The sequence below is a fragment of the Podarcis bocagei genome (assembly GCF_964188305.1).
Source record: "Podarcis bocagei genome assembly, chromosome: Z".
Lineage (NCBI taxonomy): Eukaryota > Metazoa > Chordata > Lepidosauria > Squamata > Lacertidae > Podarcis > Podarcis bocagei.
Genome location: NC_138140.1, coordinates 48,134,874 through 48,150,965, shown reverse-complemented (window position 1 = coordinate 48,150,965; position 16,092 = coordinate 48,134,874). Strand labels below are relative to the sequence as shown.

At 43.9% G+C, this 16,092-nt stretch overlaps 1 protein-coding gene across 9 annotated transcripts in view; it reads right to left on the bottom strand.

Moving 5' to 3' along the window:
- Positions 1–16,092, bottom strand: part of ATP11C (ATPase phospholipid transporting 11C (ATP11C blood group)) — a 102,200-nt gene that overhangs the window by 61,822 nt on the left and 24,286 nt on the right. For 4 of the 9 annotated variants that reach the window (XM_081178942.1, XM_081178945.1, XM_081178946.1 and 1 more), the window contains exons 1-2: positions 12,833–13,018; positions 3,046–3,165 (exon numbers count right to left, since the gene is read on the bottom strand). In XM_081178942.1, coding sequence (XP_081035068.1) covers positions 3,046–3,165; positions 12,833–12,895 — 183 coding nt within the window. In that variant the 5' untranslated portion in view covers positions 12,896–13,018. Of the gene's footprint in view, positions 1–3,045; positions 3,166–12,832; positions 13,020–16,092 lie in introns of those variants that run through there. The other 5 variants (XM_081178944.1, XM_081178949.1, XM_081178948.1 and 2 more) reach the window with 2 other exon arrangements.

The following is a 16,092-nucleotide window of genomic DNA, read 5'->3' as shown; positions in this document are numbered from 1 at the left end:
TTTCCTTCCCCTTATGGTTTCGATTTATGGGCTACTACTAAAATGAGGTTGCATTTTAAATTGTATTTTAACCTGTATTTTAACTAACTTTTTTTTGTTGGGTTTTTTTTTTTTTTTTGCTTCCTATTATGTTTTATTGTAATTTTATTGGTGTTAGCTGCCCTGAGCCCGGTTCTGGTTGGGGAGGGCGGGGTATAAAAAATTATTATTATTATTATTATTATTATTATTATTATTATTATTATTATTATTTTGTGAACTGTCCTGAGATGTATGGATGAAGGGTGGTATACAGATTTAATAAATAACAACAACAACAACTCTCTTGTGCTACTGCAGAGCTTTCCAAACTTTTCCTGTTGGTGACACACTTTTTAGACATGCATATTTCATGACATAGTAATTCAGTTCTACTAGCAAACTGGAGGTTAAATTAACCCCTTTCCAGCCCCAGGAAGAGCGTGGGGAGCATTTGTGCGACACACCTACACACTGTAGCCAACATGCTAATGTGTCATGAGACACAGTTTGGAAAGCTCTGTACTACTGTCTGGAACTGCAAGGGCTAGAACCCAGAACCGATAGCTCCATGATCCGCCAGCCCACATAGCGAGACATTAGGGCAGCAGGTTGCAGCATCTCCCTTGTAAACAGATTCCAAGGGCTGGAATGACAGTGTCCATCGAGAGTAGCCGCTGACTCTCCTCTTGTTAGCCCGGGGTACTGCCTTGGCAAGGACCTTTCCAGCTCCAGGGTCAATCCTCTCATCTGCCTACTGCACAGCCCAGACTTTCACCACTCAAAGGACAAGCTTCTGAATTGATCCAGCAAGCACCAGGAGCTCCACACCCACAAGAAAGCCCCCCCCCATCAGGCTCATCCGCTAAATAGCAAGTGGGGGAAGCTGAGTTTGCACTGAGTCATTTTGTGAGACCACGTGAAAAGTGCAGATGGATGCTTTGCAGAGCAGAGAAAGCGGTATGGGAACCCGACCTTTTCCTGGCACACAAAAGGCACATGAAACATACAGCAGTTGATGCACAGAATCTGCTGAATGTCAACCACTAGCGGAGGTTGTCACGATGTTTTACGCAACTCCCCTTTTGCCCGCTGATAGCAGCCACCTGCTTTCCTGGCTTGGAAAAACTGTTGCCTTTTGTTCCACCTTCCGAGCTACACACAATGAGAGCAAGATTTCCCAGACAATGCAACAGTAAATATATTAAAAGATTCAAGAGGTGCAGCTTGCGCTGTGCCTTGCCTGGTTTGCATTAGCTCTTTTTTAAAAACAAAAATAAAAAATTGAAGTTTGGGTGCAATTTATACTTTCATTCTGCTTTGCAAATATTGCTGCACAGAAGAAACGGAGATTTGTGCACATTAAAAAAATATTTAGGGTTGTCGACCCTAATATTTTATCCAAGCTCTCCTTGTATAATTCACAATCATTTTGTATTTTCTAATTATCTGGAAATTTCACCAGCTTCAGCGCTCCAAAATGGTTCTATATATGACTCCCTGTAACAGCACGCGCAGATGGCAAGTGCTTGGAGGAAGTGTGGCTGAGAAAACGAGGAGGTTGGATCAGCAAAAATCCCAAAGGGTGAAGAAGCAGCAAGAAAGAAAAAGTCAAGGGGACAAAATAACAATAACAGCAACAACAACACAACAGTTCAATGAGGACTGACCATGCTCAGTGTCTATTGGGGCGGGGCGGGGGAGCCAGAGAACTCTGTGTGTGTCTGTGTGTAAGAGAGCGAAGCGCAATAGCTCAAGGACTCCCCCTCTCTCCATATGAGCCTACCCAGACCCTGCTACCCACCATCTGAGGCCCTTCTTTATGTGCCACCTCCTCCAGGAGAGGTTTGGAGGGTGACAACTCAAGAAGGGCCTTTTCTGTGGTGGCTCCTTGTTCGCAGAAGGCTTTCCCCATGGAGGCTTGTCTGGAGCCTTCATTACATATCTTTAGGCACAAGGCAAAAACGTTCCTCTTCAACCAGCTGTTGAGCTGATTAACTTTCTATGGCTTTTAGAACATATTTGTGGGAGCGGGGTTATTGGGGTTTTTGTTGTTGTTGTTGTTCCATTATGTATTTTGAATTATCATTTTGTATTTTTGTCTTGCAAACCACCCTGGGATCTTTGGATGAAGAGCAGCATATTTAACAAATAACAATTTAACAAATAACAATAATAACCAGATGGGATGTCTTGGAAGAAGATACGGTTGGTTAGCTGGAACACCGGACAATACCCTCTGTACCATTTTATTGCAGTTCCCACTCGTAAATGTAATAAAGCCATTAGCTGGGCTACTTGTGCCAGACGGAAGAAGCTACAAAAGAGGAACTATGGGTCTTTTATGTTTCATGCAGTTCTAAAACTGGAACACCTTGCGGGATTGGGAAAGAGTTCCTTCGTGCATAGGTTTTATTCTTAGCTATAACAAACAGAGCTGCAAAATAGCAGCAAAATAAGTGCACCAGACTGATAAAGGGTCTCACAGACTGCCTTTTTGCAAGAAATTTCTTGTTATGCCTGGAGGACCTCGTGGATGAGCTGGATCACTAACAAAGTGTAAGCTTTAAACAAAAGACACCCCCCCCCCCAGAACAAAAACCAGGCACAGCTTGCGAGTGATCTTCATAACTCATTATCAAGTCATAAGGTTAATGATGGTCAGAGTGATTCCCAAGTTCGAAACAAGTCTGGGGGAAAAGTAACAGAACACAAAATTGCTTTTGCTGACGGCACACTCTGGAGTAGAACTGTAACCTGAACAGGATCTAAGTACTGCAGGTTATGAGAAGAGTCTCTAAACCATGAAGGACCAGGAGAACCTTCTCCACTCTTCCATGATGCTCACTGGGTGACCTCCGGCCGGCCACGTCCCTTCTGCCTAAAATACTCCGCAGGGTCGTTGTGAAGATAAAAACAGGTCGGGTGGGCCGGTGCAGCAATTAAAGCATGGTTATTACGGTGTTCACATGAATTGTCAAGAGCTCGCATGCCATTCCCCCAACAGCATTCATGCGGCAAACGTACCTTGGAAGAGACTATTTGGTTAGAGCAGAACTTCTGCGGAATGTAAGCCTCTGGCGTGGGAAGCGGATGGTGGCCAACAAGGACAGTTCGTGTCCCAACACGTTTCTCTTCCCCGACAAGCTGCAGATAGAAGAGGAAGAGGATTAAGTCACAGGCCCCCAAACATATTGCAAAGCAGGCTTCTGTGTCTGTGGGATTCTGCACCCTCGGTGCCCTGGGTCAATAGCCTATGGGCTCATTAACAACATGGAACTTCCATGTTCCCAAGGGCTTGTGGCATTCACTGGATGCCAGGGGCCCCTCCACGCACACAATTCATTTGTGCATTTGGGGAGCCGCTCCTAATGTTAGTCAGTGAGGAAATCTGTTGGGAAATTACACAGATGTGCAGAGAACCTGTGTCCCACAAAGAGAAATTACCATTCCAAACGTACAGACCAACTCTATTCAGAGCTGGTGGTACACAATGTACATATGCTGCTGTTTCCCTAAAGTTATATCCCAGCTACCTATTTCATTCATTTAAAACATTATATCCTGCCGCAAGGCAGATAACAGTATGAAACAAGTAATTAGCATAGAATAAAAATGATAAAAAACCACATTTGTGTACAGTGATGCGGCAGCAGCAACAACAAAAACGTTAAGAGCAATAGTGGAAGCAAAGCAGCAATTAGTAACTTGCAGAGCTTTGGGGCAAAACTGAAAGCCAGCATTTCGATGCTATCCAAATCTTAACATGGGAGCAAACAAACATTCCTGGGAGTTCCACATTAGACCCCTCAATTGTCCCTTCCTTCTGAAGGCACCAAGAAATGGAGGAACAACACAGTGCAGGTCTTCCAACAGGAAAACAAGTTGACTCCTAAGGGAGAATCTTCTGCAAATGAGGATTTCCAGCATGGAGTTCTTCCAACCTTATCAGAGGTTCTCCAATGAGAAGACCACAAGAAACCAACATACCCCTTTACGGGCAGCTAATCTCCTGCAGCAGAATGCAGCTGCACTAGGTACATCCCACAGAACACATGCTGAAGAGAGCAAGCCCCCCAAACACATCCCACCAGGCGCATCAACTCCCAAGGGCGGAGGAGTCTTCGGCCCCCTCAATATTGGATGGCAAAGAAGAGGCTGGTGCCAAGCGACTGGCTCCTCCTGAGCTCAAGAGAGGAAGCAGTGCCATGCTGGGCTCCATGCGTGGCTTCCTCCCAACAATGTGATGTCGCCAAGCATATGACGTATGGCGCACATCGCACACATGACACAACTCAACACACACCAGGCCCCCTCAATCTTAGGCGCAAGACGGAACCTCTGCCTCCTACAATCTCCTGCAACAGGCATATTTGGGGGCAGGCAAGCTCGTGGTGGGTGAAAGTTCCTTTTTTTAAAGTTTAGAATAGAATAGAATAGAATAGAATAGAATAGAATAGAATAGAATAGAATATTCCACCTAAAATGAAAATTAAAAGACAAACCCGGTAAGAACATACCGGATCCAATTCATAGTCCATTCCATCCAATCTACCTTCTCCAACAATGGGAAAACAAAGGAGGATGTAGAAGACCACGCAATAACTTTTAGAAAAGTAGGTCACAGCAAAAAAAGCACATACAACACAATCAACTGATGTGAGATTGGATAATACTCCAGAGCATTTTATATGCCAAGCTCCGATAGTCGCACACCCAACCTTTTTCGTTCCTTCCAGTGTGGAAAAACCTTGCTCATAACCAAGTAGTAAGGAGAGGATTTTCCTCCTATTGCAGGGGAGGACGACAGTTTAAAAATAGCATTAATGCAGCTGGAGGTACATATCTATCATTGACCGGAGCTTTGTACTGGAAATTCCCAGGAGCATCTAGTGTCGGATCGGAGAGTTTCTGTACAGAGACCTTGACATAAAAAATGATCCAGGACCATGAGGCTTCTAGAGCAAATTCACAATTCTGTTTCCTTCCTCCCAAACTCTCTTTTGGGAGTGCACGCAGGGTAAGATGGAAATAAAATAGAAAATCCTTCCAAACCTATTCCCTGGCCTCAACGCAGCCATAAGCCTGGCAGTACATTTACTATTCAAAACATCTTCAGGGGTGCACTGAACAGCAAAGAAGAGCACTGAACAGCAACCCTGGCCTTCAATTCAGTGTGGAAGTCTGCTTGTCGAGCCCATGAACAAAGCTTTGCCAGCAGGTGAATAAATGCCAAATTATATGTTGCATGCAGATGTGCGTGCTTGGGGTGTGCACAGCCTCTGAATTACAGTGGTACCTCTGGTTACGTACTTAATTCGTTCCGGAGGTCCTTCCTAACCTGAAACAGTTCTTAACCTGAAGCACCACTTTAGCTAATGGGGCCTCCTGCTGCCGCCGCGCCGCCGGAGCACGATTTCTGTTCTCATCCTGAAGCAAAGTTCTTAACCCAAGGTAATATTTCTGGGTTAGTGCAGTCTGTAACCTGAAGCGTATGTAACACGAGGTACCACTATACATGGTTAATCAGGGCAATACTTTCCATTCCACCACGGTATTCCTTAGGGATACATGACCTTTTTTCATCATTCATGGTCAAAGAAGAGATCTCTCTCTCTCTCTCTCTCTCTCTCACACACACACACACACAGAGAGAGAGAGGGAGAGAGAGAGAGAGAGAGAGAGAACAGGCTGTGATTCCTAAAAATCCAGGGATGGGGGGGGGTGTTCTGGAGAAGCCTGCCCCCAAACATCTACCCTTTGGGTAACAGTCTCTTTGCTGGAGGGAGTGATACTTTGCTGCCCATCTTTCCTGAGGACCCCTGCTCTCTTACCACCCCGTGGACCTGTGATTGCTGCCCACAACAAAACTGGGGGAAAGCCTGTCCTTGCAGCAGAACCACAGAAGATACTGTATTTTTCCATCTATAAGACACCCCCATGTATAAGATGCCCACCTTTTTTTGGGGACCCTGATTTAAGAAAATGTAGGAGATGTATCCGCGTATAAGGCCCCCCCCCCATTTTTTGACATTGTTTTTTAGGAAAAACAACTAGTCTTATACATGGAAAAATACGGTAGCTCCAAAATCTGGCAGGCTTCGTCCTCTCACAAGGGGAAAACTGCATCCAGTTCTGGCAGAAAGCGGAAAGGTTACACGTTTTCCCTTTGCTTTGTTTTTAAAATCAAACTTTAAAAATGTCCTGTGCACTCACACATAGAGAAAGACACACACACCCCTGGATGTATCAAGCTTAATCCATTCTGAGGTCTATGTATTTCAACAACTTCTGTGGGGAAAAGAGAAGAAGTTGTTATAGCAGGCTTTTTTTAAAAAAAAAAAAAAAGATTCTCCATTATACTGAATATGGTGGAAGAATGAGCACAATTTTTAACAGATCTAGTTTGGCCCTGAATGACAAGTCAAATCAGAAGGACACAGAGTGACTCTGAAACACATGGGGATGGGACTTCTGGGGTGGCGCCATCAGCAATGGCAGACTCCCTCTGAACTGGAGGGACTAGCTCTGCGTGAAACGGGTCTTTTCCGCTACGGCGAAGCGGGGACCCTGCTAAAAATCACAAGCGGATGAAGCCTGTGACCATGGGACTCGGCGGGCACCCTTAGCGCCCCCCCAACCTGCAAAGGAACCCACTAACGGGCTCCGAAGTGAAGAGGGGGAAGTGGCACAGTGCTGTGAGTCAACTGCTATTTCCGTGGAGTGAAGCCGCACAGCCGTTGCCGGAGAGCGCTGCCTTTTTCCTGGGACAATTTGGCTTCTAAAATAAGCACCCGTGAGTACTTAAACTTTGAACAATTGGACTTTAAATAAGGACTTGCGAGCAGAAAGGAATTGGACTTAAAAATTTACTTCAATTTGGTACTGAAACGGGAAGGTCTAAACAGGAAGTCAGCCTTCCGTTTCTTTGTAGACAGAATAAAGCAAAGACGACGTAAACTAGAGCTCAGAAAATCGCTTCTAAAGGATTGGCCTTCATCATTTAAAATTGTTGAACCCCCCCCCCCTTCGGCAGCAGGAGAAGAAGGGGGATCTTTTTTGGACTGTTTAAACCTGCAGAAGTGAGTTTAAAGTAAAGTAACTTCCCACCGTCCTGATCCTGGAGCGGGGTGTCAGGACTGACGTTTGAAGCTCATTGACCAGAGACAAACGTTTTTGACAGATAGTTAAAGGAAGAGAAACATAGTGATTCCACTGATTCCTTTCGCACTTTAAAGGAACAAAACAAATATTGACAAAATATCTCAAAAAGGATACTTTGTTGTAAGAACAAATAGAAGTTCTCCCCCTAGAGGGAGACCGTGAAACTGTAACTAATTCCAGGGAGCTTGCAGCTGTCTCAGATTACAATCATGGGAATTGACTTGTGACCTTGTAGGACAATGTATTCAGAGGCTCTGTTGTGTGCTCTCTGTAAAACAAGTGCCCTACTGGAACAGTTAAGTGAGAAGATGGATTTGATGACTAATGCGGCCAGAATTTTTGAACAGGCAGTGGGAAACTATGTGGAGCCCACCCAGGAATTAGATCAGGAGTGTGCCCTGACAGAGCAGATGAGAGAAGAGGATGTTGCTGAATCTTGGGCGCCAGAGATGGAGCTGCGGCCTTGCAGGAACATGAGCTTTTGGATTTGACAAATGAACTTGGAAAAAGCTAGATTTGGAAAGATAAAGTTTGGATTGGTTTGGAAATGGGGGGTTGGATAGACCCCCCCTATGCAGGGATGTTTGGACTTTCCGAGTCTGGCAATGGGCCATGAGATGTTTGGAGCTGTGGGGGTCTCAATTTTGGAGGGATTCTGAAACATGTTTTTAAATATCACATGGAGTTGAGTCTGGACTATGGAAAAGGGGCTGATTTGTTGAAAAGGGTCAAAAACATCACCAAGCTGGAGTTCCCACGAGTGAAAGGAGAATATGAAGAAGAGCTGCGGAAGGGACATGGAAGAGATTTAAGGGCCTCGGATATAAGGTTACCAGGTTAATGCGCTAGATCGATGGGATAAAAAGGACTGACAAAACCCGGGACCATGAGGAAGGGATGCTGGATGAAGATTGGATTGTTTTTATTTATCTTTTTATTACCAGGATTGTTTTATAAAATTGATGAATGTTAGAAAAATGTTGGAACGAAATTACTTGGCTCTAGCAAAAATGTTTAAAGAATTAGGTAAGAATATTATGGTTGTGAGAAGTCGGTAAAAATAAAATTTAAGTTTTAAGTTTTTAAGGTTTTCTATAAGATAAGATGAAAATAGATTAAGGTAATGTAATGACAGAATACTATGAATTATGGAAAGGATTTGCTGCGATAATTATTAACCAGGATACAAAAAAAGGGAGGAGGAGGTCAAAGAAAGAAGGTAATGAGAGTTGAGAATTTGAGAATGATGGATTTATTTTTGTCTGTTTGCAGTGTATTTTTGTTTTTTGAATTTGTATTGTTTGATGTGGTTTGTTTTTTCTTTGTTTTTTCTTTTTTCTTTTTCTGCTTTGTTTTTTCTCTGTAATTCAAAAATTTTCAATAAATATCATATAAAAAAAATGAAACACATGGGGATGATCCCCAAAGCTATGAGATGCAAGTCAAATCTTGACGGCACTATGTACTCCGAAGGCCAGTATATGTGGATTATTATTTTTTAAAGTTCAGCCTTTATTTGGAGTCCAAAGCTTTTATTTGGAGTGGAGGGCTGACCAAGGACTGACGCTTTCCACAAAGTACGGTAATCCAACCCCAGGTGTTTACAAGAGTGAAAAGAATTTGGGAGCCCACAGGGCAGGGAGAGACCTGCTTAAGGGGATAAAGCCCCACATGACCCCCAGCCCTTGCCCCAAGAGAGCAGCATCGAATGAAAGAGGATTGAGCCACAATTACAGATTTGTTAACAATTCTACCAAATATCGAATGGCTTGTATGGCTCAAATACACGCCTATACCTGAAGTATACCTTAATTATTACTATTATTACTATCTTCAGACAAATATGGGCTGTCTGAACAGGCTATATAGTATTTATAACTGGGACGTGTCACTGTGTCTGGCTTAGACACAGCACAATAACTCAAGTCACTCCACAACGTCGCAGGGTGTGGCCTCTTTGGGCACATCCATGATTGTACCACTGAATCATAGAGCTGTAGACGCCCTGCAATGCAGGAGTCTCAACTAAATCAAAGATGGCGGATGGCCATCCAACCTCCGCTTAAGGCTGATGCAGGTTGCAGTTCAAAACATCTGGAGGGCACCAGCTTGGCAGAGGCTGCTTTCATGGCTCTCTCCTTCCTAACCAGACTTACTCTGGACAAAGTCATTCCAGTTCAAATCTTGTCTATGGCCTAAACTCATCTGAAATGAGCAAGAGGCCAGGGTTACCAACCTCGTTTGCCAGGTTATTTTACGCATTACAAGAAATAGCATACGTCAAGTTCACTGAAACACACTGCAGTGCCCCGGAGTACAATTCCAGTACTTCAAGTCAAAAGCAGCTAATTGGATATTTTTTGAGAAATCTCATAATTCACCCGGACAACCAGTTGTTCTGAAGAAAGAGGATTTGGAAGGATCAAAGTGGTGGTCATTCTGTTGAGCCAACTGTTCCCTGTGCAAATAGTTAAATAGCTTTCCCAACAGGTTTCACAATACATTTAGGCACATTTCAAGGCAAACGACATTTCCCAGAAAAAAAACCCACACCTGTTTCGTTGTTCATACTTTATATGAACAGCTTAAAGCAGAACTGCCCATATCTGCTAGCTTAAAATCCTGAAGTTGTGAGAGATAAAGAATTTGCCAGGTTGAAGGAGATACTATTAGTATATAAACCCCTTAAAAACTTGGGACCAGTTTACCTACGAGATCGCCCTACCCTACACGTGCCCACTTGACCACTTCGGTCAATGCAAAGGGCACGATTCAACCAGCATTAAGCATTTTTAAGGGTCCCTCCTGACGTCACTTTTTATTGCTAGTTCATGGTTATTTATGGTAATGATGATATTGGGGCAGTTATAAGTGATCCTTTCAATACCGTTTGCACCTGCAAAATTTTCCAGGTTTGTTTCCTATCAATGTATGCTCCATAGCTGAAATTCTGTAACTTTTCATGCTGTACGTGTTCCAGGAGTTTTCCTTGCTACTGTTTTTCTGTTATAGTGCAAGTGTGCTCCCCAAGACAATTGAGGTAACATTGGAATATTACAGAACTAATAAAGCAGAGTGGTGTGTGGACTTGCCCAGTATAAATTCATCACTAAGGCATTTATATTGCCTGAGTTATTCACACAAAAGTTTGTTCCATTTCCCCAACATTTCCTTAGCTGTTCATTTCTGCATTGTATCTGGGCTTTCACATGACACAAAAGCCACCAGGAAAACTAATGGAATATAGCACTAATTTGATTCCAGAAATAATCCATTTGCAGCCCTTTTAACGTGGAAAATCCCAGGAGAAAACTGAAAAATTTGGGGTGCGATGCTGGCATACAGTTCCCTCCCGTTTTCATGAGGAAATCATAGGGGGAAAAGAGCACACATGTGCGGAAAGGTCATTGCTGTGCCACAATACTGGTGAAAATGAAATTTAGCACAGCATGCCAGTGTATTTGTCAAAAAGCCAAAATTCCACAGCACACCAGGTACTTAAGTACAAAAGCAACATTGTTAGAAAACAGGACAACTGGGGAAACTAGTGCAACATTTGCCACATCTGAACGCACCCAAAATCCTCTAGAATACACTAGCACAAAAATGCCTCCCACTGATCTTTGTGGAAGAGTTGAAGTTTGTGTTGAAGCAACTCCTCTTTAAAGCAACCATGAAGATGACACACACTCTCAGAAAAGTAATGCCTATTATAGTCAAGTAAAGAGGCAAGTAAATGCTCTACTTCGGCTGATACCCTGATTAGTGACCATGCTGGCTTGACCATGCATCAGTCTGAAAGATGTGGAGGGTGCCATGTCAAAAAGGCTGTAGTAGACACAGGGCCGTCTTACCCATAGGTGCTAGGGCTGCAGGACACCCGAGTGCTGGCTCTCAGAGGCGCCAGGCTGAGAGTCTGGGGCCCGAAAGTTGAGCCCGGGGAAGAGCCCGACCGTCAGTTGGAGCACCATGGCAGGCTCCCTGCACCACCAGTTTGGGGGGCGAGCGAGATGCTAAGGCGGCCAGCCAACTCTGCCCTCCAGCGCACCTGGGACTGGGCAACCGGGGGGGGGGGCGCACCGGGTGGATCTTTGCACCCCGGCGCCGCATATGCTTAAGACAGCCTTGAGTAGACAGTATTTTGCATGCATACCTGCCCCCTATGAGCAAGTACCATAACCTCGCATTCGGCAGCTTTCTACATCCCCTAAATTCTAGTGCAAAAACATCTTTCTAAGCCCAGTTCCAACCAACAAGAAAGGCTTCACTGATTGCAACAGTTTGCAATAATGAGAGCAGGAACTGTAATCTTGACCTTCATTCTACACCCACACAAGAAAAAGCATCAGAGGAACAAGTAAAACGAACAGGAAGCTGAATATTTAAAGATCTGTAAAACACACAGGTCACTCACGCAAAGGCTTCCCTCCTCTGAGTTAAAAGGGTCCGATTTTCATAGAAACAGGCACTCCGCCAAAAAGCTCTCAAGAAGGAAAACAAAAGACTCCAGAGCAGGTGTCTCTGTTTTGTTTGTTTTTTTAAACTAATCAAAGGGAGGAAGATCATCTTTACAACAGTGAGCTCTTACCTTGAAAACAACTGATCTGGCTTTTTGACCTGATGTTTTTTAAGCCACGTGAAAGAATTTGACAAGAAACTTGCATCACCTAAAAACTCAAGGAGCTAGTATGTGTAGACCCATGGAAAGCTGTAGTTTCCCCCAACCACTAGGCCATGTTACCTGGGCTAGCTTCCATTTATTATTTTTTTAACCACCTGAAACTCATCCCCAGCTTTGCTAAAAGAAAAAAACCTCTGCTATGTTTCTACTTACTTGTGTTCTTTACCTCGCAATGAATATGCCTAAATGCCATCAGCCTGGAGACAGACCTAGGTATCTGCTTGATTTTATATTTTCAGAAATTGGGGGGGGGGGTCCAGCCACTCCTTCCTTACTTGCCCCACCAGTCCTGGGTGTAAACCAAGACTGGGATGGTAACCCAGGAGAGCCTAATCTTGTGTCCCAAAACTTCCATGGTCCAGAAGCACATTCAATAAAGTAAGAAACTTCTGTGGGCACCAAAAAGAAAGAGAAAAGAAAAACCACCACACATCTCACAAAAGAAAACGTGAGAATATTCGGGATCACAACTCATGCCACCCCCAAAACCACGGCAAAACACTTACATATGTCCTTAAACAAATAAATCACATACCAAAAAGAAAAGGGAAAGGCAGACATCCCAGACATCCTACCAACCCAAACAGCTCAATATTTAAAATTTTAAAAACTGGGACAGAAAGGGGTGTTAGGATTATAACCTTAGTCTTGCTATCTGCAACCAGACAGGTGATAATATAAACCTGCCCTAAAGGGTCATTGCAAACCTCACAACTAGAAAATCCACAGATAGCAATTTGAAGACTTGAAAACACAAGTATTATTATTTACAGTCTGTAACTCACCTTATGCCTTTGGCCTAGAGAGGTGGGATCTAAATAACAACTCCCCCCCCCCTCAGATACCAAAGCACACATAGAGGGAGAGACAAAAAACAGGACTTGCATAGGTCACATTTGTAGGGAGCAGGCAGATTATCCCCCCTCCCCATGGCTTTCAGATGCCAGCTTCAAGGTCAACACAACTTACCGGTACATGAATATGCTTTGACCAGTTGGGCTGCGCATGAGAGGCTGCTGTTTTCTGCTCCATGTAGAGGATCTTGAATTTGGGGGACAGGGGTGAGCCGAGGAGAGGATCCTCTCCCCGGGATAAAGGGTCCTCAAAATCCCATTTGGCATCGAGAAGTGCTGCCGCAGCAACCGCCCAGTCTGGGGACCAACTGCCATGGAATTCAAGGACGGGTGCTTAGGGCAAGGAAAGAGGGAGGTTGTGCCCCAGTATCTAGTGACCGGGATGGGATTAGGGAAAGATGGTGCCAATGGACCAGCAGGCAAAAACCCTACCCTGCTCTTCCACATGGAGAAAATATTTTCTGCTGTTAGAAAAAGCAGAGCAATCAGCAGGGAATTTCACCAAGCCACCTCAACCCCAAAGCAGGCTAGAGATAAACATTAGAATCACCTGCTGCCATATTTATGCATCAAACTTGTATATTTTTTTAGGGGTGGATGGGAGAAATGGCAGGAGTTGTTTGAGAAGTTGGCAGCACAGCTTTTGAACTCGGTCATTACCCTCCACCAGGCCATGCAGAAGAAGGGGGTGTATTCTGAAGAAAACCCACAAAATTGAATTACATTTTTATCTTGCTCACCTCATTTTGTCCTCACAACAGCTGCAAGTGGTAGATTAGGTTGAGATATGGCGACTGGCCACTGAGTGAACTCTGCAGTGGAGGCAGAATTTGAACCCAGGTTTCTCAGGAACTACTCTAACCCTCCTGGCAACTACACAACACAGACACAATTGTGTGCAAGCAACAGGTGGGGAGCTTGCTATTCACCTAGACACATGCAATCTGGGCCCCAGCATTTTTAAATCTGTGCTTTCAATTCAGGGCACCCAGTGTGTTTTGGTTTTGTTACATCTACATTGCTTTTGTTTTCATATCTCACTTCTTTGTATTTAAATTGCTTTCATCTCCAATGTATTCTAAAATGCCCAGAGGAAGCTATTCATTCATTAGCTATATTTCTGTTACTGCCCTTCATCCAATATCCTACTATATTCACGGGGAGCATTCGCAAGACACATGTACACACTGCAGCCAACACACTAACGTGTTGCAACACACAGGACTCAGCTAAACAGCTGCAAATATAATGCTTAAATTGCCTTTTAAGTGCATTATACAAATGTGACACAAGATGGCGAGGGTGAGCTTATGGCAAATTCAATATATATTTTTAAAACTTTTTTTTTAAAAAAAGTATTTTCACAGCATTTTTTATGTGTGTCCAGATCCCACCAGTTTGGAAAGCTCTGTATTAAAACAACAATAAACAACATGGGAAAGCACTCAAGTGAAATGGATACATAAATACTGTACAACAAAAAGGTTTGTGGAGGAGGTCTGATTCAGAAGTCTGCCCCCCTTTCATCCTTGATGTGCTAAGCAAAGTTATCGAAGGGTAAAGTCAACACCTTCTCTCTCAAGGAGCAAAAGTAGTTCAGTAGCAGAGAACATGTTTTGAAAGCAGAAGATTGCAGGGAATCTCCAGTCAAAGGATCTCACGTACCAGGCAATAGGAAAAACCCTTCTATGAACACAAAGAGCTGTGGCCTGTCAGGCAATGTTTCTCAAGCTTGAGTCCCCAGCTGTTGCCGGACTACAACTCCCACCATCCCTGACCACTGGTCCTGCTAGCTAGGGATGATGGGAGTTGTAGTCCCACAGCAGCTGAGGACCCAAGTACAGTGGTACCTCAGGTTAAGTACTTAATTTGTTCTGAAGGTCTGATCTTAACCTGAAACTGAGCTTAACCTGAGGTACCACTTTAGCTAATGGGGCCTCCTGCTGCTGCCGCGCTGCCGGACCACAATTTCTGTTCTCATCCTGAAGCAAAGTTCTTAACCTGAGGTACAATTTCTGGGTTAGCGAAGTCTGTAACCTGAAGCATCTGTAACCTGAAGCGTATGTAACCCGAGGTACCACTGTATGAGTAACAATGGTAGACAATACGGAGATAGACAGACAGTCTGACCTGGTATAAGCCAGCTTCCTATACACTCTGCATAAGCCTGGAGAGCTGTCCACAACTTCACTTTGAATTCAGTGCCAAGCTTAAAGCAGGTTCTAGAGTGTGTTAGCAAGGCTAATGCTGTTTTCAAATAAATGAAACTGTTTTCAAATAAAAGCAAATGTATACAATTTCACTGGCTTGGCATATACCTTCAATAACTGACTTTCTGTTCCAGAGAACTGAGACATGCAATGACTCATTCGTAATGCTGGGATTCCTTCCTGAAAAGTTCAATCAGTGCAACATTGCCCCTATTATTATGTATTCAGGCTGCATTTATTGAATTTTAGCCTGCTACCCAACTGTTAAAGGCCCAAGAGTCATACCAGGTAAAAGAGTGGTGTCTGCAGCCAAGGCCTTGCCAGATCTGATAAGATACTGCAATACAGTGGTACCTTGGGTTAAGAACTTAATTCGTTCTGGAGGTCCGTTCTTAACCTGAAACTGTGCTTAACCTGAGGCACCACTTTAGCTAATGGGGCCTCCTGCTGCTGCCGCGCTGCCGGAACACAATTTCTGTTCTCATCCTGAAGCAAAGTTCTTAACCCAAGGTAATATTTCTGGGTTAGTGGAGTCTGTTACCTGAAGCGTCTGTAACCTGAAGCATCTGTAACCTGAAGCGTATGTAACCCAAGGTACCACTGTATGAGTAACAATGGAGCACGATTTCTGTTCTCATCCTGAAGCAAAGTCCAAGGTACTATTTCTGGGTTAGCGGAGTTTGTAACCTGAAGCGTATGTAACCCGAGGTACCACTGTACTGGTCACAGAAATCTGTAACCTTTTTTTTAGCACAGCAATTTTAAAGGTACTAGTTTGGCTCTAAAATGGAAATGGAAAATGAGCAAAATCCCATAGCTTAACATGATTGATTTCAAAACAAAATAGAAGAAAGCAACAAATGCTATAACCCAGAGCCATTCAATTAAGCATTGGAAGATTCAGGGCAGATGACGGTAAGGACATCCACACGAGAGCGCAGTTAAACTATGGAATTTGTTATTACAAGATGTACTGGTGGCCCCTAGACTAGAGGATTTTAATAGACAGTTAGCAACAAACTCGTAACCACAACGGCTATGTTATAACAACACTGTCAGAGGCAGTGAGCCTCTGGATCTCAACTTTTTGGAATCATAACTTGGGAGAGCGCTGTAACACCTGGTTGCCCACTTTGGGAACCCAAGCTAGACAAGATGGCCCTTT